The 25,933-nt window shown below is 43.6% G+C and overlaps 1 protein-coding gene across 1 annotated transcript in view; it reads right to left on the minus strand.

The window, feature by feature from the left end:
- The window catches only part of PGM5 (phosphoglucomutase 5), a 165,968-nt gene that overhangs the window by 17,098 nt on the left and 122,937 nt on the right, over positions 1-25,933 (minus strand). The window contains exons 9-10 of the mRNA XM_053923981.2: positions 25,303-25,486; positions 12,503-12,637 (exon numbers count right to left, since the gene is read on the minus strand). Of these exons, the coding sequence (XP_053779956.1) occupies positions 12,503-12,637; positions 25,303-25,486 (319 nt within the window). The remainder of the gene's footprint in view (positions 1-12,502; positions 12,638-25,302; positions 25,487-25,933) is intronic.

Genomic DNA, 25,933 nt, shown 5'->3' on the forward strand with positions numbered 1-25,933 from the left:
TTATAGTAGCTCCTGTAAACCCTTCTCCCCACTATCCCCTCCCCCCCCTGGCTATTGTTAGATTGTTCTTAACTTCAATGTCTCTGGTTATATTTTGTTTGCTTTTTTCTTTTGTTGATTATGTTCCAGTTAAAGGTGAGATCATATAGTATTTGTCCCTCACCACCTGGCTTATTTCACTGAGCATAATGCTCTCCAGTTCCATCCATGCTGTTGCAAAGGGTATAAGCTCCTTCTTTCTCTCTGCTGTGTAGAATTCCATTGTGTAAATATACCATAGTTTTTGGATCCACTCATTTGCTGATGGGCACTTAGGTTGCTTCCAGTACTTGGCTATTGTAAATTGTGCTGCTATGAACATGGGGTGCATAGGTTCTTTTGGATTGGTGTTTCAGGGTTCTTAGGGTATAATCCCAGCAGCGGAATTGCTGCGTCAAGGGCAGTTCCATTTTTAGTTTTCTGAGGAAATTCCATACTGTTTTCTACAGTGGCCTCACCAGTCTGCCTTCCCACCAACAGTGCACTAGGGTTCCCTTTTCTTCGCATCCTCTCCAACATTTGTCTGTTGATTTGTTTATGTTGGCCACTCTGACCGGTGTGAGATGGTACCTCATTGTGGTTTTAATTTGCATCTCTCTGATGGCTAGTGATGCTGAGCATCTTTTCATATGTCTCTGGGCCCTCTGTATGTCTTCCTTGGAGAAGTGTCTGTTCAGGTCCTTTGCCCATTTTTAAATTGGGTTGTTTGTCTTCCTGGAGTGGAGTCATGTAGGTTCTTTATATATTTTGGAGACCAGGCCCTTGTCTGAGGTATCATTGGCAAATATGTTTTCCCAAACTGTTGGTTCTCTCTTTATTTTAATGCTGTTTTTCATAAGAACAATGACAAGAACAATAGTATTCATGACAACTCACACTTACTGAGCACTTCTTACGTGCCAGGCATTTTCCAAAGCCCTCCCTGTGAACTACCTCACTTAACCATCACAACGATCATATGAAATTTATGTATTTTTATTCCCATCTGACTGATGAAGTATAGAAATTAAAGCTTACAGAAATTAAGGTGCCCAAGGTGCAGAGTTGAGCAGGCAGAACTGGGGCTCCAGACCAGTTATGTAGGGTTCTGAAGCCCCACGTTTGAGCAGTGGGCCCCTTGGCCCCAACAGTATAGGACAAAACGAAATACTGGTGCCCCAGACAATTTTATCCACCTGCCTGTTCCTTTCCCTATTAAGCAGGTCTTTTATTATGGTGAGTTGACAGTTAGGGACCTTGCTGACACTGGAAGGGACTGCCCCTTCCAAGGTAAGCTGATTTCTAGAGACAGCAAATAGCTTCCTTGGGAGCACACCTTTCACATGCAGACCCACCAATCCAAAGCCCAAACACCCACCTCCTCCCTACTGGACTCTCACACTCAGACCACTGTCCGCCAGCTCCAGTTACCCCAGCGCCAGGTAACAGAAAACTAGGGACAGTCCCTATGTCCCTGAGCCTGCTGAGATTATTTAAACTAGCCAACCCTGAACCCTGTTACCCTGCCTTGCCCATTCCTTCCCACACAAACCACAGTAAAAGCTCTTTGCCATATTCTCTGACCCCACCGCCCCTCCTGCCTCATAACTGACCGTTGCTTGGCCGTGAGGCCCTGCGTGGCATGGGCATGTCCCCTCCTCCTGGGAACAGTGAGCAACAGCTGTCTTTTCAATGGCAATAATTTCCTAATCTGTTCTCCTTGCCATACTTGAATAATAAAACCTGCCCTTTAAGACTCTCTCATCTCCTTATTTACCCCCCATCCTCGCAGTATTACGTTCGGCACGCCCAGGCTACCACCTACCAAACAATGCTTCACAGGGTGATTTCTACCAGCAGAAATGCTCCTAAAGGAAACAGAAAAACCCCACAAAACAAGAATTCCATAAACTTTTATTGCTTTCCCTCCTGCCCTCAGGCGTTCTGGTATGGAAATGCCGCAGGTGGTGACCACACCTCCCAGCTTTCCTGGGAGGCAAAAACAAAGAATGGGGAAACTCGTCACCTGCATCTTGAACAGGGTTTCTCATTCCAGGATTGAGGTGTCAAACTTGAAATCAGCCAAGAGCAGAGGGAGAGCTGAAACAGTCACATTGCTCCCCTCAGCTGCCCAGGGCCCTGCGTTCCCCGTGGGAAAACAGTGTGACCACTGTCGGGGAGACCAGGCCATTCCTTCTCCGTGCTGTTGGGTGCAGGGCATAGTCAGAGCTTTTCTTCTGAAGATCACAGGCCATCTCCAGATTCACCGTCACTATTCATTTGCCAAGACACACTATAATTTATGAGCGAAGCAAATGATTTACTATCCACCAAAGAAGGGCACTGCTTCCAGGCAATCCAACTCTCCACCAGCTGACGAGCTGGTGTGCTTTTCTGCTGAAAGGCATGGAAACCTGGAGCAAAGAGGATGCTGGGAATGCCAGATTATGCTGGCCACAGCCTGTCAAACCCGTCATCTGGTGAGAGAAGTTATGGCCAGTGACCCTCTGTACTTGCAAATTCATTCATGCTCCCTTTTCAGCTGAGTGAACAAGATCTAGCAAGACTCTGATTTGTGGACTTAAACAGTGCCAGGTTAGCCAGTAGCTAGCTAAGCCCATGCTTTGGGCACAGCAAAGCAGAGGCACCAGAATAAATAGCACCATAAAGGCAATTGAAATTTTGTAAGATTTTCTTACATTTACTTTTAAAGCTAGTTTTGTTTTTTGTTTTTGTTTTTTTTAATAACGTGGGGAAGTGGGGAGGGGAAATAAAATTTTTTCAGAGCTTCAGGTCTCTAAATCGTAATCCAAAGCCAGGATCCAGGTATGCCTTTTAGCCCTTCTGCCTCCTAGGGCCATTGGTTCCTGGGAGAAATAGGCACTGCCGAGGTAGTCTTCCAAGATTTGTCGTAAGGGTCTCTTTTAAACATACTTCCAACAAGGGGGATCTCAGATGGGTTCTTCCTGTGGGATTGACATGAGTAGGTTATAGTGCCAGTCGCTGTCACAAAGGCACATCCTTCCCCTAGGTCCTAGAATGTCCACAGAGAGGGTAGACAGGGTGAATCTCTGCCCCAGGCCAGGATACACTCAGGACCGTGAAGAGGATCTGATCCCAGCAGAGGCCAAAGGAAAGTCCCATTGGCACCAAAACCCCAAGCAGCCCTGGACTGTGAGAGTCACTAGGTCTGGTGAAACACCTGCCAGATTCCCAGCCCTAGGAGTTTTCCACACGTCATCAGATTGATCCCAGGAACAGCTCTCAGTCCCAGAGAAAACTATCCATCTGCTGCCATAGAGCCTGAGCCCAGATTTCGGTTTCTAAGCAAGGAAAAGAAGGACTGTTTGCTCTGTTTCGTTCTTCCAGGGATTAATTTACCTAAATGAGTAGAAACACAGAAAACATACACATCTTTGCTTCTTAACTTAATTCGGCTTCAAGTGACTGTGTTTTTGTGAAAACACAGCTGTACTAAATTCCTTCCTACACCACTAGAGGGAAGTCTAACCTACCTGACCGCAACTTATTTCTTTTAAATAATAATAATCATCACAGAACCAAAATTTTAAGGCTTGAGATATTATCTTGCTCCATCCTTCCTACCCTTGACTGTATTTAAAAATCATCTGTGGTCATAGAAACTTCTAGAAAAGCACAAACCAGCCACCTTACTTGGGCAGCACCCTCACAGTTAAAATTGTTCTAATAGTCTGTCTGAATCCCTTCCAGTTCAGCTTGAGTTTATTTATCGAAATTGCATATTCATTAGTTGTGGAGAACAGCTGGTCATCTTTCTCTGCCTCATTATTCTTTAAATTCCCAGAGACCTCCAGGCGAGGCCTCTCTTCCATGCCAAACGGGCCAGCTATTAACTTGGCCACAGCACTTCCATCCCAACTCTTTAACCACGTGTTTCTTTTCTAAATTCTCTCTACATCACTCCACCCTCCCTGATATTCCCAAATTACAGCAATACAGATCAAACTCTAAGAAGTAAAATAAAGTATTTCCTCATGGTTTTCCTCGCATATATGGGTATTCGTACAGCCTCGTGTACATTCTTAAAAAATAACATGTTTTATATATATATATATATATATATATATATATGGATATATATATCCCAAAACTATGCACATATGTGTGTGTATATACACTCATATATACATATTCACATACACATACATATGCATATATACAATTTTCATCTTGTCATGAAAATTGAATGTCTAAGTGAATGTCCTTTTATGTCGCTTCTGAATTCCATTCTGTTTCTAACTCTTCCACATCACACATTATTTCAATTTCTAGTTTTATTCTTCAAGTCACTTCAGATCTCCTATTAACTATAAAACATAACCAATGTGCATTCAGAATACTATTCTCTTAATCAATTTTTAAAAGCCTATTCACTACTAATTCATAATAAGGGAGAGAAAACTGGTTGTTTACAAAACACATTTATAAAGTGTGGTACAATACAAAATGTATTTGACCAGTGTCTCTGGTTCCTGGCACAGAGCTCCCCAAACCCTTTGAATTTCCTGAGTGAGTCATGATAAGACACTTTCACCCGCACCTGAGTTTGTGCTGGGGCAGCTCCTGGCATCCTCCACACTGACAGCTTTAAGACCAGTGAGCCAGAGGAACCAACCTGGGTGTGAGGGGTTGGAGCTGTCTGGCCCCACCCACCTCCCAGGGAGGGTGAAGGGCTCGAAGTAGAGTTCAGTCACCAGTGGCCAATGATTTAATTCACCATTAGCACACAATGAAACCTCCATAAAAACTCCTAAACAATAGGGCTCGGAGAGCTTCTGAGCTGATGAACAAGTCAAGGTGCTGGGGCAGTGGTGTGCCGGAGAGGGCATGGGGGCTCTGCCCGCCCTTCCCCACACCTTGCCCTACGCATGCCTTCTGTTGGCTGTTCCTGAGCTGTACCCTTAATAATAAACCACTATTAATAAGCAAAGAGCTTGCCTGGGTTCTGTGAGTTGTCCTAGCAAATTATCAAGCCTGGGAGGGTGGGGGGGATCATGAAAACTCCCAAATTTTTGGTTGGCCGGGCAGAAATGTGCGTACCCTTGCACACCGTTTGCAGCTGGTATCTGAAGTCAGGGCGGTCTTGTGGGATTGAGCTCTTTTAATTGGTGGGGGTCGAGGCTAACGGAGGGCAGTTAGCATCAGAACTGAATTTAATTGTTGGGCACCCAGCTGGTGTCCAAGAACCAGAGAACTGGCTGGCATGAATGAAGGAACCTCTCAAGAACACTAAACCGAGGATCCCGCTGCAGCCTTGAATTCAAGCACAGGAAAGGAAGAAGTCTGTCTCCTATGGACCTCAAGCGTTTGCATGGACAACATGGGTTTTGTTATAAGACCAAGTTTAAATCCAGAAATTACCTGCTCCATGGGTCTGAATGGCTCCCTGACTCAGTTTCCTCATCTGCAAAAGCATGACAATAATTCTATGGGGCCACTGCAAGGATTAATAAAATAATGGATGAATCTTAAGTATCTGGGGGCATATTGTAGAGGCCTTAAAAATGGCAACTGATTTTACTCAAACCCTAGATCAGGGTGTCAAACTCATTTTCACCAGGGGCCACATCAGCTTTGCAGTTGCCTTCAAAGGGCCGAATGTAATTTCAACTCCTTAACAGTTAAGGAGTAGTTACATTTATACAGTCCTAAAATTACATTTGGCCCTTTGAAGGCAACTGCAAAGCTGATGTGGCCCCCAGTGAAAATGAGTTTGACACCCTGCCCTAAATCATAAGAGAAAAATCTGATGGTAGCACCAAGGGTCATATTGAGTGCCGAATATTTCAGTTTCCTGGATGATACAATCAGTCTGAGATATTCCAAAGTAATTAACACTGAATATTTCACTCATTTGGCAAAACTGTATCAGGCATTTACAAACAGGGGAGGGCAAAAGTAGGTTTACAGTTGTGAGTATGCAAAAGAGTTTCTTCTTGTATTATTATTTATTGCATTGTTTTCCATATAAACAACTGTAAACCTACTTTTGCCTACCCCACATGCCAGGTGGTATTGGGGATACAGTGGGAGGAAAAGACCAAGCCCTAGCCTCCTGGTGTTTTCATTTTACAGGGCAAAGACAGACAATAAAACCAATAAAGCCAAGTTAATACATATATGAGATGGGGATACACGCTGTGGAGAAAAGTGAAGCAGGGCAAGGGAGGTGGCAGGACTGGGTGTGAGGACTGTTTCATGTAGAGGAGGAAGGGAAAAGCCATGCGGATACTGGAGAGTAACGCATTCTGGGCAAAGGGAAGACATGTAGGTGTCATGCGGCAGAGTGTACTTGGCGCGTGCACAGAACAACGGCCGCAGTGAAGAGAGGAAGAGAGTGCGAGGTGGGAGACGAGGTCGGAGGCAGACTTCCAGTAGGGCTTGAGGCCATGGAGAGGGTTTGGGTTCTTCTCTGAGTGAGATGAGGAGCCACTGGATGATGTCAGCAGAGCAATGAGGTGGTCTAACATGTCCTAAAAAAATCACTCTGGTTGCTGTGCTGAGACTGGAGTGGGCAGGGAGTGGGCAAGAGCGGAAAGAGGCAGTGAGAGGGGGTCAGACCCTGGTTGTGTTTTTAAGGTCATGTTGGTAGGCTTTGCTGTTGAATATGGGATATGAGAGAAGAAAAAAAGGATTCATGGATGAATGTTAGCTAGATTTTTGGCCAAACCGACTAAAAGGATGGAGCCGCCAGTTACTGAGATGAAGAAGAATTGAAAGAAGCGGGGTGTTTTGGGGAGCTGGGGGTGGGGGGAGGGTACTGGGAGGCTGGCAGGATCAGTTTTGCATACGTCAAATTAAAGATGCCTGAATGCATTCAAGTGGAGTTCAGTGCGCAACCAGAGACGTGAGCCCACCGGACAGCAGCCGTGTGTGGAAGGGCACTAAAACCAGGTGTTGCCCTTTCTACGATGTTAAAGAATTCAAGGTCCTGCTATTAGGGCTTCACAGTTCATACAACTCTTTGCTATTCAAAATATGGCTCCTAGACCAGCAACACAGAATCACTGGAGCACTTGTTAGAAATGCAGACTTGGGTCAGAATTGTCATTTTAACAAGATCCCCAGGTGATTAATATACACATTAAAATTTGAGGCACTTCTCTAATTTGGATCACCTGGGATGCTCTTTAAAATTATAGGCTCCAACCCAGAACAATAAAAGCCAATGTCTGGGAGTGGGGCGCAGGCCTGTGTATTGTTACCAAGCCACCCAAGTCGTTCTGATGCGCAGTCTGGGTTAGGACCAGTGAGCTAACGCCTCACTCCTGCCGTGCTCTCTCTGTAGTACTAGGTTTGTACGCTAGTGTCCCTGGAAACTCCTCTCTGAAGAGATGTGCAGATCTAAGATAGCACAAAGGCATGTAACGGGAGTAACCATATGTCCTTGTTTATGGGATGGTCTCAATGTAATTATTAGTGCCTCTTTCACTCTCAAAAGTATCTGGATTTAGATGATAAATGACATGTTCTTCCAATATAACACAGAATGGCACTGTACTTTACATTTCTGAATTATAAAGAAATAATAACAGAGAGAGTAAAATGACAGACGGCCTTTGCCTTGACAGATGAATCCAGTATATAGGGATTCCTGGTGCTTAGATATTAGTCCTTAAAGACTTCTAGGTACAGCTTATCAGAAATACACATGTAAGTTCCCTCTGTTGGAAGAAAGTTTGGGGAAATCAGGCTCCTTCCAGGGGTTGGGGTGGGGTGGGGTGCAGCTGAAATACCTAAAGCAACTGTTGATTAGCCAGGAGCTGGTTATCAGTCTGAGATTATCACAGCCCTTAACAAAATTTGTCCTTCCTGTTCCTTTAGGATCCTTTATTGTTCATTAGCTATTCCGCCCACAGGCTGAAAAGGACCAGGAAGAGGTGAATACAAAGTGATGTTAGCAGTCCCATTAATACACCTTGTGGGAAAGAAAATGCAAACAGCTGTGAATTTAAAAGCCCTTCGCTCATCCCTTTTTCCAAATTATTACCAACTGGTTTGAGGGCTCATTGAAGGCCTACTGATTGCCAGTAAAATTCAAGTAATCTTGTATTTTTAAAATGACATAATCTTTCAGAAATAGGCATTGGAATCTTTCCTTTCTGGTTTACCAAGGACACAGTGAGGGCAAAGGGAGCACTTTCTCACTGCATCAGCACCCCTCCCCCAATCTCCTTCCTCCTGGCACCCCCAATTCTAAGTGCATATAGGTAGAGTTTTCTAAAAAATATTTTTGAATGTAGGTAATAAACTATTTTACATTAACTGAAAACGAATAGTATGATCACTACTACACAAATGGACCCAAACTGAAAATCTGTAAGCAGGGATGGAGACATGCACATATCGGTCGCACCCCAAGTCTTCCTAGTTGCATCAGTAGGACAGCTGTGAACACTTCCCCGAGGCAAGGACAGTCTAGGTGTTTCAGACAGGTTCTGTTCACCTGTTTACAATGTCTGGGAAAGAAACAATCCTGTGCAGAGTAAAATACTAGATTCTAACGGAGCCATTCAAGGGAACTTTCCAGTCCTCTTGCTAAACCACTTGAATGAAGATGAGCATTGTGGTAGAGTGAGTAAAGCATTAAAAAATACCTGTTGAATTGTCAAGGGAATCTCTGCAGATTACAGAGGTACTTTAATGGGCATCTGCCTGCAAATGCCAGTGTGGGGGTGGGGCAGGGTGGCTCTTTGCCCTCTGCTTTCTGGGCTGCCAATTAGAACAAGCCAAAAAAGGTGGAAGAGGTTTTCTCTGTGGCTGAGAAAGTAACACAAGTTGGTGTTTCCCTGCCAGGCCCTGAATCAGTAATAACACTAGCAGCTTGGGGAGAATGCCTTATCTTTGCTCTCTGTTAACAGTTATCCAAAGGCTTTTCCTTCCAGAACTCTCCTATGGCAGAAGTAGGTGGTGCTGTAAAGGGATGCTGTTAGGAGGCCCCGAATGGCCAAATGTACCAGTAAGTGCCTAGGTGCATTTCAGCAGGTGGGCCTGATGAGAGAATAGTCTTTCTCTCCTTATGGGTTTAGGTGTAAGGTTTAAAAATCATATTCCAATCCTGGTTGGCATGGCTCAGTGGATTGAGCACTAGCCTGCGAATCAAAGGGTTACTGGTTCGATTCCCAGTCAGGGCAGGTGCCTGGGTTGCAGGCTGGGTCCCCAGTTGGGTAATAAAATCTTTTGAAAAATTTTTATAAATTGTATTATAACATATCTTTTTTAAAAGTTTTTATTTATTTACTTTTAGAGAGATGGGAAGGGAGGGAGAAAGAGAAGGAGAGAAACATCAATGTGTGGTTGCCTCTCACAGGCCCCCAACCGGGACCTGGCCAGCAACCCAGGCATGTGCCCTGACTGAGAATTGAACTGGCAACCCTTTGGTTCACAGGCTGGTGTTCAAGCCACTGAGCCACACCAACCAGGGCTTATATCTTGATTTAAATGTGCTATGCAATAGGCCATAAGTTGGTGAGTCAATGATGTATACAGCATTTTAATAAGGAGTCTATTTTAATGTAAAATTTTTACCTAGGTCATATGCTAAATATTGTGAGCCCCACTTAACCACGTCTGAGAAAACCCTTGCTTGTAATTACAATGGGAGAGAATATCAGCAATCAGAAGCACAATATCAACAGAAGGATTCCCCAATCATTCAAAACACAGAGTAATGGTGAATTCACCCACAGATTGAAGTACATATACTGTACAGGAGGGGAAAATCTCCCTTCTGTACTTCTTGACTTCCTGTGACTGGACTAATAATAAAATTGAAAAAGACCAGATGAACAGGAGAGAAACCAATTTAATACATGCACACAGGAGATCATAAATAACACTCAGAGGAATAATGAACCAGCCCACCTCTTTATATTTTTAAGACAAAGAAACAATAAATTTGTGAAGATTTGACAGGACAGAAAAACTTCATTTTGGATGCTCATTTGTAAGGAATCTAAACAGAAAAGGGCCTGGGTAGTAAATTAGTAAAAAATAAGGTTTGTTTACATGGGATTCTAGGCTCTAGATTCCTTACCTCTAGCATTAAGGGCATCTCTCTGCACCCCCCTAGAGCAAGGAGGGTGCCTTTCCACAGGAGAGATCACTCCCTGCATTCAAGGAGACAACGGAGGGCCAATGTGCCCTTCTTACACTGGCTACTGGTCAAGTCGCTCTAACTCAAAGGAATCAATCTTCCACGGTGGGATATTTGGGGGCAGCCTGCCCTGGGCCCTGACAACACCTAGCACATGACACTCTAGCAACGAGCCCATGGAGGTCTTCAGCTTCAAACGAAGCCTTAAAAAAAGTGGCACCACTCCGCTTTTGTGGGCCACCTCAGAGAGAGACTTGTAGGACAGCAAATTTGCCACCCCAAAATGCGTCTCTCTGGCCTCAGGATTATTTTAGGCTGATTATTTTTAAGAAACTGCAGACATAGGCAAAGCTCTAAAAACAGGAGAAATTACCCTTGAGTAAGAGGCATGCATAGGGGCAATCTCCCTGTGTAAGGGTGTCTCCCTGACTTTACAGGGAAGAGTGGATGACCTTAACTCTAGAAACGCTTGTCAACTGAGTGGCAAGGACTTAACTCTGCATAATAACCTTAACGTTGTTTACTGGGCTTTTCCTGGTAACCTCCCATAATTCACTCCCCACCCTCAAATAAGCTGGCAACATTATTTAAGGCAGTGGCGTCTGCCATTTCAGAGGGTTACTCAGTTTTCCTGGGTCTATCCCATGTATATAGGAGGTATACCTGTTAGTAAACTTTAACTTGTTTTTCTCCTGCTAATCTGTGTCATATCAATTTTATAGTTAGACCCGCCAGAGGAACCCAGAAGGGCAGAGAAAAAAGGATTGCTTTCACATATGTCTAAGGCCTTGACATTATATAGATACTCCTGAAGTCAGTGCAGAAGGTAAATAAAAATAAGTAAATATCATAAGCACTTACTGCATGCAAATAGGGAAAAGAATGTTGAGAAATAATTGCCTTGGGTCAGGGTGAGCCAGAGTTGGTGAGGCCAGGAATATCACTTCTCACCCGGTACGTAGCTCTGGATATTCATTCATTCAGGTCCTTGCTTTTAATCTTGTTTCCCAAACATGAAATGTAGCTGAGAGCTTTATACAGAGAAATAGGGTAAACCTCCAATTTTTGCATGATTTTGTACTATCATAAGTGACATGTACTGACTAACAAATTATGTTGCCAGAGCGAGGCCCATCCCTGCATGGGAAGCCTCTGATTCTGAGACAGAAGGGCCAAGGACTTGATGTTGGCCTTGTGACTGCCCCGTCATGCTCTCGGTGACCCTGATAAGAGCTTTCAGCCTCCTAGGCCACTGCTTCCACACCTGGGATAATTCTACTCAATACTGATCTTCTTGTTATAGGGTCAGGTGTGAGGACCTATGGAATCATTTTCCCCGAGTTCTTTGAGATTCTCCAAAGAAAAATACCATGGAAAAAAATCCACTGAAGTACTGACAAAGAGAGAAAACTTTCCCTGGTATCTCTTCCACCCAGAGAACCACTGTGACAAATTATAACTGGAAATGCTGAGCAACTGTAAAGTGAGAGGCAGTGACTTCTTCTTTTCTCCTCTATTTCACAAAAGCATTGCAGATGGAGCCCACGTTTTCATCTCAAGAAATCATCAAAGACTCTGCTTCAAACTCAAGTTGAAGTAAAGATCAAGAGCATAGGGTAACTGGAACGGCCCAACGTTATAGAGAGTCCTTTCTGGTATTAATTAAAGTTGCTGGAGCTTTAACAAATGTGGGAGTGGGGAGCCTTATGCTTGTGCTATTCATTATGTTCCTGAGTGAATTCTTTATTAGTTCCACTGTTGACAACACAAGGGGGCTTTGCCAAACACTGGCTGGCCGAGCCTTGTTGGTGTCTTCCCTTGACTCTAAACTCAGGCCAGCCATACTCCCTCCTCTCCTGCCAGTGTCTGTAGCAATCTCAGAGAGGAAGCCCAGAGGAACACCTATATTGGCACCGCAAGGTCGTGGTCCAACACAGAGTTTCCCAAACACCTGAGGACTCGTAATTTACGTGAGCATAGTCAAGGCTCTGGGCTGTTTGACCATCTTGACTTTGACTCAAAATGCCCTTGTCCATACAAGGTGCCTCTTATTGATGTCACCCCAGTTAACAAAATACAAGGCAGTCAAGAGAGGCAAGTCATTGGGGAAATACCAGCCTACACGCATCACAGATGCCAGAGAACAATTTTTCTGTTTCAAACACTGCAGGGAATGAATTAGATTTGCACGGAGTCACTCTCAGTTTGTCCTTCAGCTGGAAGTATCGATATGGAGTTTGCTTTCCAGAAAATCAAACCACTCCTACTAAAGGCATACAGGAGCCCCCAGAATTTGCCAGAAGCAATGAGACACACAGTGCTGAGAGCACAGCTCTGGTTCGGTACCTGTGGCTCCTGGTCATGACCGCTGGGGTCCCTCTCGTAGCTCTCTGCATACAGTCTGATGGTGGCCCGCATGCCACTGGAGGAACTGAGCCGGAAGATGAGCCGTGAAGCATCTGAGAAAATGATCCTCAGGCCCTGGGTCCAAGAACATTCAGAATGAATCAATGAACAGATGAATACACAGGTAAAAAAAATTATTATCTACTTTGGACATTAGCATGTTTCTATGAACTAAAGGTGCTCAGAGCCATGACAGCTTAAATTGGCTCTCGACACTCACCCAAGCAGGACCATGAGGTGAACCTAGAGGCTACTTAAGGTTATGCATTAATCTCTTTATTCTATTTCTGTTGCCTTGTGGTTAATGCTAGGGGAGGGTGAGGAGCAAAACTGTGAACAGATGCTCAAGTTTTTTTGGACTTGTGACGTGGGTGGAGGTAATAAGGATGAAAAGATACTTAATGTCCCTGGGGCCAAAGTTCATCCTTTATAAACCTAGATGGCAAAGGAGGTAGGCAATTTATCTATTACAGTAAGACAAACTGTCCAGGTTAAGTTTACCCCATGTGATGTCAGGCTTTGCTTTAAGTTCATCTTCTCTGGTTTCTTCCCTTGTTCCCACATTCCTCTGGCAGAAGGAAACTCTACAATGAAGTGCTCAGGGCTAGAGCCCCAGCTGGACTCTGAGAGCACCCGGGGACATCCCCATCCTCTTGGCTCTCCCCTTCCTTCTTACTTGCAAGACCTGGCCACCAGGGTGGGGTGGGCACAGTGCTGTGTTGCTCAGTATTAATTTGTTTTAGGCTCAGAATATCCTCATTCTGCATGCATTTCTTATTAGGGGCAGCGATATTTTAAAAATATGACTGTAAAATCATACTGTGACTTCTGTTGAAGGAAATTTACTTTCTTAAGACAACTGATAAAGTCATTGTTATTAATAAGCATGTTGGCAAGAGCCAGAGGAAAGAGGATGAACGAAATAGCATGCCTGGTCACCTGTTACTTCAGAAAAAGTGGAAATCTTAGGTGACTTTGGTATGAGGCATTTTCCCCCAAGAAATTTACCCTTGAAACTTCTCTGGTCTTAAATCCTGCTTGTTAACAATAAGCCATTATGGAAAATATCTCATACCTGCCATATGCATCACTTATCCGCCTCCCCACCCCCAATCTGGTGGCATCTACTGGGGCACTATGACTCCATGTGAGAGGTTTTCTGCTTTTTCTACTTTCTAAGTCTTACAGGCATATTTTGTTCCAGTCCCTAAATAAAAAGCCTTAGTCTCTGTTAGAGTGGTTCAAGGTCTGGCACGGTTTGTGCAACAAAAAGGAGCCAGCTCCCTTCCTGGCCATCCACCGCTCTGTGATACTAGTTGTGCAGACAGGATGACACTGCCCAGGATTCATTCCGTGGGCAACCATTTTTTGAGTGGCCGTTAGAGACCAGGTACTGGATAGAGCCCTGAGTATATAAACGCAAAGACACAGCACTTGTTCTCCGTATGCCTGAAGCAGTTGATTACAATAAACAGAAACCATTTTCTTAACCAGCATATGCTGCTGGACAGGTGAATAGTTAGGAAATTCCAAATGAAGCCAAAGGAATGATTCTCTGCTCTCTAGAAAGAATGATGCATCAAATTATTCTCAAACTGACAATGAAGCCCCAAAAGTTCCACAGCTGTCTTCCCTGTTTTTATGAACTCTCCTGAAGCTGCTAATTCTCTCTCAGCCTGCTTTCCCATTGTCACCACCTGTGGCACACGTGTGCTCATACTTCGTTGCTGGGACCATGGGTTATCCACAAATTGGTTAAAACGGTATCTAAAGCTGGAGCCCTAAATCGCCCATCGCAGCAAACTGCAAATCACTTGAGGCTACCTTTTCTGATGACCTCACAGACTTAACCCTTTAATGTAGCTCCCATTATACAATGAACCCCCCAGGTTAGTTTATGGCCAGTGGGAGGTATTTTAAAATCCAGGTCATAACAAACCATCAACATCTATTACCTGCTCGTAACTAAGCCTTTTTTCAGCAAAATCATATTGTTTTTTCCTAAGGGCAGCTGTATTCTTGGCTGTACTTGCAGAAGATATGTTAGAATCTACATCTGGTAGCCTGGAATAGATTTTGCACTTGAAAAGATGATGAAGGAGTAAATAGCACACACTGACTGGAAATAATCCAACTTCTTCTCTCTTTCCTAAGGGACCAACCAGGAGATCTTAATAGAGAACCCATGTTGCTTTGTGAGACCTCCAGGTGAGACACACAATTCTCCTCCATGTGAAATAAAAAGTGTTTAGATCTGTCCCACTTCCGTGCCGCCACGACCCCGGTTCTCCGTCTGCTGAGTGTCCCTTTGATGTACGAATAGTTACACCGGATTGCTTCAGGGTCCACATGTGTCCTCCAACAAATGTAATCAATCTGCAACCTGAACGTGAGCCATGCGCCCTCCAGCACGTATCATTACCTACCAACGATTAAATCATGAGGCCAAAGTCACCATTGGCCAAGACTAAGTTTCTAAATGTTCTGTAATTCCAACAAAAGAATAGCAAGAATATACTTTGCTTTTTTTCAGTGTTAAACCAGGGGTTGGCAATACAGTTTGGCAGCCAAATTTGACATGACACTTGTTTCAATGAAATCAAGTTTTATTGGAACACAGCCATTCCCATGCATTTATGTAGCGTCTATGGCTCGTTTTGTGTTAAACCTGCAGAGCTGAATAGCTTTGACAAAGACTGGCCCACAAGGGCTAAGATACTCACTGTCTGGCCCTTTAAGAAAATGTTTGCTGACCCCTGGTATAAACCATTATATTATCCACAATGTGGAATACTTACCCTTCAACCCTATTCCAGAAAAATCAAAAAAATTACTATCTACCTTATCAAAATCCCAGTAGAGAGAAATTATGAAGACTGCTTTTAAGGGTGTCCAATTTATCCATTCCCTCAGATATTTCAGCTCACAGCCATAGATTCATCTGGATATACATTTGGCACAAATCAACTTACTCCTGACCACCTACTCACCGCATAAATTTACCACTTTATATCTTTTACTGCAGGGCCCTTAAGGCACTGTATTATAAAAGATAATTTTGCAGTCACTACAGGAATATTGTTGGAGGCTATATGAAATCCCACATGAGACACTGCCTCAAGAGCCAAGTGTTAGGAAAGCCTTTCTTTCCCTGAAGTAACAGTATATTTGTGTCCTTCTGACAGTAAAAACTTTGCAACTAGACAGAGCTCCCTTTTCAATATGGCTGCCAGAACACTTAATGCCAAAATTGAGGTTCGGCCCAGCCAGATCCTTATGACTTGCATAATTACACATTTTCCTTCTTCTGTTCTTAACTCTCTACACTTATTTATATTTTCCCTAGTCTTGATGTCTGTTTCTTATTTATATCCTAACAACTTCATTGTGTGTGCTTTTGCTGCCACAAATCCTCTCGGAAAATCAAGGTCCAATGCAAATGAATAAAATAAGTTCCCACCACGGTCTTGACCCTAAAGCGTTGGAATTGCTGAATTATGTCTTTGGGTCCTTCACTAATGGATAAGCTCCGGGAGGGCTGAGCTTTTTGTTCCTTGTTGACCATTTATCCATAAGCCGAGGACAATACCTGGCACACAGTAGGTTAGACAGCTGGAAGGAGCACCGCTGGAAGGCCTCCTTCCACATTTAAGTAGGATTCACAGGCCAAATGAAAACACATTCATATTCTCCATTAGTGAAATACATTAGGGGCTAATGTATTTGTCTTCAAGGACAGTTGTGAGAGAGAAATAAATTTCTATCTCTTATTTAGACCTGTCATCATTGTGGCAGCTGTTGTGCATCTTCTCATCCTGCATTTTCCAGGCAAGGGTTAGTTTCAGCTAAAAACAACTGAGTTGAACCAGAGTGGGTTCCTGCCCCTACTTATGTGATCGGAGACAAATCATAAGCCCATTAATTGCAAACTTCGCTGGACATTGGAATCGGCTCAGAGGGCTTTTAAAAAATATTGATACCTGACTTCTACCCCAGACATGCAGTTTAGTTGTATGAATGGGACTCTGGGCATTGGGATTGTAAAAGCTCTCCAGTGATTTTAATGTGTAGACACATGTGGACACCACTGTAGTGGCCTTTTTTTCTCTGGATTACTGGCTTCAATATCAAGCGACTGGATACATACTACAAGTCAGTCTCAAAGAAGATCCCTTTAAGAGCTAAGGTTTCATGCATGTACGACCACTGGACTGGGATCTTAGGAGGCCCATACACGGGGGGATAATAAAACATCATCTTGCTGAGTTCCAAAAGCTTCCTTCTTCAGCAGGAGAACCATTACAAGTATCTCCTCTTGAACCATCTGACACTGATTGTTTTTAGCACAGTCTCCTAAGGAATTCTTGAAGCAACAGTGAAGGAATCCATGATGCCTCTGCTGCCTCGGCAGCTACAGGAGCTGGAATTCCCAAATGACACAACAGCCACAAGCTTCAAGAAGGAAAAAAGATGCCCTTATGCATTAGAGGACAATGTTAATGATGGGGCGGGAAAGCCATGGCACTTCAGCTCCAGCCCAGCATTTTTCTTCCCTTTGAGTCCCTGTAGTTGCACGCCTTGGTGACAAGGGTTTTGCCCAGCTGAGCTTTGTCCCAGTGAAGAAGGATTGTTAAAAGACTACGTGTCCCCTGCAGGTATCTCCACACAAAAACCTTCCACTCTGCTTCCAGTTATCTCTGTAGCATTTCTGTCTCTCCCCAGATACCCGCTCTTTGTTTTGCTGTTCATGGAGTCAGTTTGGAAATGATACAGGGACCACAATTATAAAATCCAGGCTTGAATTCTGGCTTAAGCCAGTGGCCTTGAGTAAGTCACTTAAGCTCTCTAAGCCTTAGTTTCCTAAAAGATGGGTGAAAAATAAAATAGCCTGGCTTATCAGGTTGTTATGAGCATAAAATCAGAAAATGTATGCTTTGAAAATTATAAATCACTATATAAACATTATTTTGTTACTATGTTAAAGCTTTTAATGAAAACGGTGCGAGGCTCTAAGTTGTCCAACCTTCCAGATTTTGCAGAAGATTGCTAAATAAAGCCTAGATGCTGATGGCTTGTGGTGCCATGTATGTACTTATTTATTTTTAAATTAGGCAGAAATAAGATGAATTTTATTTTAAGAACTTTGTCTTGCCCTCTGAATGACAGCTACACTCATGGGTCTGTGACCTCTCATCGCCGCACCTCCCACACAACTGGCTGCTTCGGCAATAAAATACTTCTTCCAGGCTGGTCAACTGAGACTCTTAGCGTCCTAAAGGAAGGCCCTTAGAGTCATCCAGGCCACTTTCTCATTTACTGAAAAGAAAGGGCAAATTTAAAAACTTGCTTAAGGTAACACATTTGGTAAATGGAGGAGCCAGGACTTTAGTCCAGGCCCGCTGCCTGCGGGCTCACAATCTTAGGTTGAACCATACGGCACTGCCAACAGTCACACATCGCTTCTCATGTGAAATATCTGAACAATATCTCATAGGATTTGTATGGTCCCCAAACTGGCCCAGAGCCTTATGTAGAGTAGGCATGTGACAAAGGTTTGATAAATAAATGTTGATTCTTTTTTAAAGCCCTTGTATAAATCAATACAGGGAAACCTGCAAGTTGCTAAATACACACGGAGCTGCCAGATGTTAGTCTGGAGACTACAGGCCATGTTGCAGCCAGGCAGGGAAGGAGGAACTGTACATTACCAAGAGTTATTTGGCAGCATCTGACCTCGTCAAATACCGACTTAGGAAGACTTCCAGGGGAAAACAGCACATGGCCCTGAAATTTGGTACGATGTCGCATACACAGTCAGTTGGCCACACCAGGCATATAAACCTGGAGACAGGACACAGAAAGACTCTGTGAGCATAACTCAGATGTTATCTCCCACAGGAAATCCCAAAGATTTATCTGGAAAGCTTCAAGGTGAAAATATTGCTGGGTAACATCTGTACCATATTTTGTAGAGGAAAACACGCAGTTTATATAGCAGAAAATTTGGATTGGACAGCCATTACTCTCCATGAAAAAAATTACTTAGAATTACCCATTTTTCTTTGTTTAAATCATAGTTAGCTGCAAACATGAGTTCAAAAGTGGGTGAGAAGGGCAGCAGCTAGTCCATACCATGCCCTTATATAGATTACAAACAGGTGGACAAATTATGGGAAAGCATCCTTTCTCTTGGCTGGCTTCACTTCAGCTTCCCCTCCCCCGTTAGGCCAGCATCTCTGTGCAATTCACTGGTTACAATGCCATACCCAGCTGCCCTACTCTTGGGAACAATTCTCATCTATCCTTTTTCACAACCAACCAGCCCTCTTGGAAGTCAACAATTGTAAATAATTATCTGAGGGAAATCAGGGTCAAATGGCTTCTTCAGTGCACTTTTTAAACACCCATCCAGCAAAAACCATATTAGGTGATGAGAGGGCCACTTGGACAGCGAAGACTTAATTGTTACTCCTCACTCAGATTCCAGCTATCAACTTTGGAACAACAGAACTACGTCATACACGTTCCATTTCCCTGTGTCTTTGGCCAAAAATGACTGCTGATCCCTGTTCACCGAACACCAGCCCCAGTTCTGGGACATGCTGCGTTCAGACACTTTACCCAGACAACAGGAGTAGCCACCCCCTTAGTTCCTGAGATTCTTTGCAGCTTCTTCCTGTTATATTTATGCTTACTGGTTACAGTTGCCCACCTGACTATACACAGACACTAGTATTTCAGTAGGAAGTAAATGTGATACCATTCCAGAGTGTTTTGATTCCTAATCACACATTTTAGAAGATAGCCCTAAAGTAGTCAACATAGATCAAGAGAGGGTAACTCGTTATAACTACAATGAATTAGAAGCAAAGGAGTAAGAGCTTCCCAACTAATTAGAAACAGCATATTCCCTCTCTCTATCTTCAAATCAGCCATCATAAAACACTGAATATGTGTTTGGTCCTTGGAAGAAAAACAAACAATATCACAGGAAAGTAGTTATTAGAAAAAAATTAATCTATGGTTTTCAAGGTGTCCTCCCAAGAAGAGGCCCAACCATCTTTGTTTACCATAACTCCAGCGTTGTCAAATGAGCACCGAAGTTGAGAATCATAATCATCCCACTGAGAGTGGTAGTGTTTACTCTGAAATCCCAGGTATTTATCTGGAAAGCTGAACAATGGCAAAACTACATCTGATTAAAGAAAAGCATGTAGTCTGATACGACGGTTTCACCTGAGCCACTCACTCATTCTTCAGGGCGCAGCTCAAATATCACCTCCCCACAGAGAGCTTTCCAGAGCCCTAGTCAAGGTTAGTTCCCCCTCACATGCACTCTCAAGTAAGTTCTTTCCCTGTAATACCATTTCGCAAATTATATAGCAATTACAAGTTCAATGTCAGTTTGTCTTCCCTGCTAGACTGTGTGCTGTTGTACCCTTAATGCCCAGCAAGCTGACTAGCATAAAGCAGTGCCTGGTGAACAGTCACTGAATCAACCAAGACATCAAACCTGAACTACTTTCACCACGTGCTAAAGCGGGGAATAGGGAAGAAATGTATATTTAGTATAGAGATTCTTTTTAAACATCACAACTTGCAACAGGAAAAGAGTTTTTTATTCCAAATTTAATCACAATATACATGCAATGATAATACCTCGCTCCCTAAATATTTCCGTCACCCAACTCAGGAAGACTATTTGTAGGTACTAACCTTCAGGTTTCACTAAATGCTGTAGGTGGATAATCACTATGACCAAAATGATTTCTTAAATGCTAATTCTAGTAGTTCAAACTACACTTCAGCAAGTGGCTTGTGACCATACAATAATAAATTGTTAATGACAGGTTCTCAGTTGCTTCATTGATCAGAATGTGATAAAAGGTGAAGGTTGAAGTTGAAGGTTAATCAGTTAGCTGTAAATGGAGCAATTCTCTGGGAGCCCCAGATTCTCCAGCTGACAACATTTTGTTGCCTTCATCTGACGCCCCCAGAGATGAGGCCTCAGTAAACTCCTCTCTATCTGTTCACCAGGGGAGGGCAACATCCCAGTGTATATTATTAAAGCACCATACGCCAGGCTAAAATGTGATTTCAGGATTGCCAATTCAATTTATTATTTCTGAATACTGAAATTGAAAAGTACAGACACTTTCCTGCGTACTAAAACAATAACTCTATGGGAAAGCTGACTTCCGAATCAGTCTTCAGAGTGTGCTTTTCCTCTGAACTAGTTTCAAATAGTTCTTTTTTCCAGGTTGAGAACGTCAAAATCTTTCCTCACAGTCTGCATAACTTGAAGAGGTATTAGTAAGCTCAGAGTGAGCCTGACATAGTCAAATAGATTTGGTTTTCCACATCAGCTAATCGGTATGCATTTATTTACATCAGTTTTTAAATATCAGCTGAACTATTACTTACAAATGACTTCAGCACTGGTAGAATTTCATGATTTTCAACCTTGTTAAATAGAAATTCAGGAGTTGGGCGAGTCATAAAGAGAGACTTGGTTGCTTCAACTTTGTTGCTGAAATGTCGTTTCTCATTTGAAAGCTAGTTTTCAAGATATAGTTTGTAGTTCCAGACTGACGCCCACCACAGTGGCTACGTGCCAGCAGTCAGTGCTGGCGCCATCCCCATGTTGTCCTTCACAACACGGAGGTTGCAGTACACCTTCTGTCAGAACTGGGAGAGTCTCATAAACGTGGGGCACTGAGTGGTGATTCGAGGAGATCAGGCTACAAGGAGTCGTTGGGGGGGCGAAGGTAAAGGATATTCTGGATATCGGTCGTGTTCCTTGGGCTACATCAATAGTGGGAGAGAAAGAGAGAGTGCTAGCACCTTGGAAAGTCTGGATGTTTGCACAAAGAATTCACCCTTGAGGAAAGAGTGAGCCACCCTTATCTCCCCTCACCTTTCCCACCTCTTTACAAGGCAAAAATTGGGAACCTCTTAAATCAGTCAACAATTTGGTCAAACTGCGCCCTCACTCTCATAGTAGCTATTGGCTTATTTTTCTTACTCATGTTTGAAGAAATCATCACCATTCATTCATGAGCCTAGATTTTACCTGGAAATAAACAGTGACATCCCTCATGGGAAGGGTGGAGGGATGAAGTACGGCTGTTGAACCATGCCTCTGTAAATTGGTGTTTCTAAATTAGTCTCTTTTGGATCTTGTTTAATGCAAGGCACACATCAAGTTTTTTCTTGGTGTCCAAGGTCACAAGAATTCAGACATTTGGAGGCAGCCAGAGCACATTCCATGAGACCCGATAGGCCACAAGGAGGCCAGTGAAGTCCCTGGGAATTCACACCAGGAGCCGAATACATCAGGGTTTTCCTTCTTGCTCCTTGAATGACCCCCGCAGGGTCTCACAGGCAAGACAGACCTTGCCGAACATTTCCACAGCAGTGGGGTGGACAGTTGGTGGCAGGTGGGGGCATGGGGGGATGCTTATCACCAGAAAGGGATTTTCATTTTGGATAGAGAAGCTTTTCTTCTTTATCTTCTGAGATATATGAAACAGCTCCCCCACCACTCTGCCCCCGCCATGGTCCGTTTCCTGACTTCAACCTCAAATCAAGGACAAAAAGGAGACTGAGCTGCCTTAAAAAAAAAAAAACCACGCACCTTTTCTTTTCTGAAGCAAAGTAGAGGGGTAGGTGGTATGGGAGGGGGGCTTGGGAAAGGCAAAGAACTGTGACTTTGAATCAAGGCACAGATAACTCAGAAACTGAAGAGGCCTTCCCGTATCTTCACATGACCCCCTGCAAAGCTGTACGTTTTTTCTCCTGCTTTTCTTATCATATGTTTCATTAAATGCCAAAGTTTTTCCTTCCCAATGATCCATAACTTATTTTAACATAACTGATGTCAGTTAACGATTTATTAGTGTTTATTATATTCCGGACTTCACATGCATTATCTCACAATGCTCCCAAGGGTTGTATGAGGTAACCACAGTTACTACTCCTATGCTCACAGACAAGGAGAGAAAGGCACGGGGATGTCGAGTAACTTGCCTAAGATCATCCAGCAAGGAGGTGGCACAGCCAAGATTCAAACCCAAGACTTTTTGACTTCAAGCCTGCACCTTTACACACCACTCACGCTTTTTCTACAAACTGATATGCAGACAAGTGGAGGATTCTGCTAACTGGAAAGGAACCGATATTTCTTGAGCATCAGTGGGTACTGGCCACCGTGCCTGGGGACTTCCTCCTCAATCATTCTCTATAACCCTAACTGGTCATTATTATTAGTGTCACCTGCCCCCACCACTAAGGTGAGGTTCAGAGAAGTTAAGTAACATGCCCAAAGTCACAAATCTAGGCAGTAGCAAAGCTAGCCTTTAGACCTGTCTATCTGACTCCAACACAAGAGAACGCTGGAGAGGCCATAGCCATCTGCCTCCCAGAGAACTGCTGCATGAAGTGTGCCCTTGACTCAGCTGTGTCTGGAGTTGAATGCTGGCTGTTACTGCCATCCCAAGAACGCTGAGATGTGGGCCTCGGCGATGGAGGGTCAGCAACAGGCCCGCAATGCAGGAATTCCCCCTCTACACCAACAGGGCCAACTGAGGCAACAGAGCCACCTGCAACTTACTGACAGTGGGGATGAGAGTTAACTCCCCTCCTATAGCCCTCACAGAGCCACACCTAGACCTGTGGAGAGGCTCCAGGGTGACTCAGGGCCCCTAGCTAGTGAAGATGTCGCTTGGGTCCTGGGATCCAGGAAGATGAACAACCTTCCTCCGGCACCAGAGCAACTTCCAGGAGCAGATCCCGGTAGCACTTATCTGTTTATGGCCACATTGAAGTTCCGATGAAAAAGTGGAAATAAAAAATTATCAATAAGTTACAGAGTAAAAATAGAAACCAGAATTGAGGGTTGGAGGGGAGGGGGCATGGAATAAATAAATGTCCAAACTGGAGACCTAGCTGAGGAATTAGCCTGATGTGAACAATGAAAGAAAAGCCAGGAAAAAAGTATCCAAACGCTGAGTGCACTGACGAAGAAAATGGTAGAGTATTAGTGGATTTAAGAGCAAAACAAATGAGCTCAACAGACAAGCTTCGCATGAGCAGATGAAGTCCAGAACCTAGCACTGTCTAGACACCCCTTGGAGGACTGGTGGTCAAGCCTGCCTCAGGAGGGACAGAAACCTCCCAGAAACTTCAGCAGGCACGTATTTTAAGACTTTTAACTTTCACAGTAACAACCACAAAGTGAGCCCTGGCTTTGGGAAAAGTTTGTTCTGAGGTCCCTAGAGTAAAATGGAAGTGGAAATATGGTACAAAACTGCAAAAGACTTATCCAAAGCAGAGAGGCTCAAAATGGCATGCGCTGAGCTCCTAACTCCACATTTGCAGGGAGTCCCTGGGATTATTCTGGAGAGAATTCAATCCAGTCAAGAAAGCATCCTGGAATGAAACGAAACACAACTACAAAAAAATGTATGGTGTACTCCCTGTGCAAAGGCTAGCAAGGAGTTTTGTGCATTTTATTTCATTCCATTTCTGGAATGACTCTGAGACAGACATTTTGCAGATGAGGGAGAAACTGTGGCTCAAAGAAATCAAGCAACTTTCCAAAAGTCAGACACTAGCGAGTGGCAGGGGTAGAATTCAATCCTGGGTCTTCAAACTTCTCAACAAGCATTTTCTCTACTACCTTAGTCCTTTCCAAAGTAAGACTGTATAACCAATCTGTCTGGCCCTAGGAGGCCTAGAATGAAAGGCTGACATTTTAATAGAGAAGAAAAATCACCATAAAACTAAGACCAGAGGGAGAATACCAAGACAGTAACAAAATGACAATGAGCTTTGGAACATTGGCAAATTAGGGTGCCCTAGGACAAAAAGTATGAATGAAATACTGGTCAAAAGAAAAACAGCATTACTAATTTAATAAAATACTATTATACTTAGTCCAAAAAAAAACCCAGACAGCTTTTGATTTGTTTTGTTGTGCGCACTTGATGAAGAATTATATGAAGATAAGAATTGGGGGATTTTAGAGTGAAACTTCTCTCAATGTTACTTGGAGTATCTTATTTAGACTGTAAATGTTAAAATTGACTCTGAGAGTGGTCATTATTTGCCATAGACAATGAGCAAACAAAACTAAACAAAAATAATTGCAATAGTTTTCAACTTTTCTTATACAATTCCCAAAAATGAGACCATAATAGAAGTTGTGGTTACTTTTGCCACTTATCTATGGTGATAATAATTCTCCAACATAATCTTCCTTTGGGGTTTTGTGGAGCAAATTGTCCAACTCTTTCTTCCCTTACCAGGAGTAACAAGCCCGTCTCACTAAGCTCCTACCGTTCCTCAATGACGTAAGTAATAAAAGATGAAACATCCCTGTACCTGAGGGTCCCAAGGAAAAGGATGTTTTGCTCTTAGAAACTTAACTGAGTCCATTGCCAGCAATGGCAACCACATAGAGAGCCTGCAGGCTGCAAACACTCCAGAAGGAAGAGTTAGGTCTACTGGCCCATTAGTTACCAAGTGAAAGAATAGCGCACAGAAATTCAGGGCCCTGTGTTCTAATCTTACCCTCTGCGACTTACTGGGTAGGTAACCCTCACCAAGGGCTTCCCTCACTCCTGGCTACCAGGTTCTCATGTATAAAATAAAGGAGTCAGAGTGTATCATCTCTAGCTGTACGACACTTTGGCACGTGGCTCACCTGATAACCTCTTTGGTTATTTCTTAGCAAGTACCTGTTTCTTGGTCACAGTGCCATCCACAGGGTCCACATATTCAAAGCTGTCTGTCTTTGCCACACTGTAGACATGGCTCCCCACTGCAAACTGCTGGCCGATGAAGGACTTGTCTGTGACCAGCGCCTCCAGGTCCCTCATGATGTAATATGTCGTCTTGGGCTCTAGCCCTTCATAGTCAAACCTGGTGAGGGGGAGGCAAGACACAAGATGAACACACCTAATTAGAGAACGAGCAATTAAGTGAGCCTCTTAAAGTCATCTGATCGTTGGTTTTGTTTTCATGGAAGAACCACACAGAAAACTAGTCTCCCGTCTTCCACCTGGCTCTTAAAAATCCATTCTCCACACAGCAGCCAGAGCGATCTTGTGAAAATCAACTCATGCCACTCCATTCCTTTAAATTCCTCCAAAAGCATCTGTCACATTGAAAACAAGACTCAAAACCCTAACCATGGTCTGTAAGGCCTTGGGGAATCTGGCCCTGCCCACCTCCTCACTGGCCTTTGTCCCACTTTCTCGCTAGTTCACCAGGTTCCAGCCACACTGGCCTTCTCTCCAGTCTTCAGAGATGCTTCGCCCCTGCCTGCGTCTGGGCCTTTGCGCTTGCTGTCTATCCCTTTACCTAGTA

This window comes from Desmodus rotundus, chromosome 1 (genome assembly GCF_022682495.2).
Source record: "Desmodus rotundus isolate HL8 chromosome 1, HLdesRot8A.1, whole genome shotgun sequence".
NCBI lineage: Eukaryota > Metazoa > Chordata > Mammalia > Chiroptera > Phyllostomidae > Desmodus > Desmodus rotundus.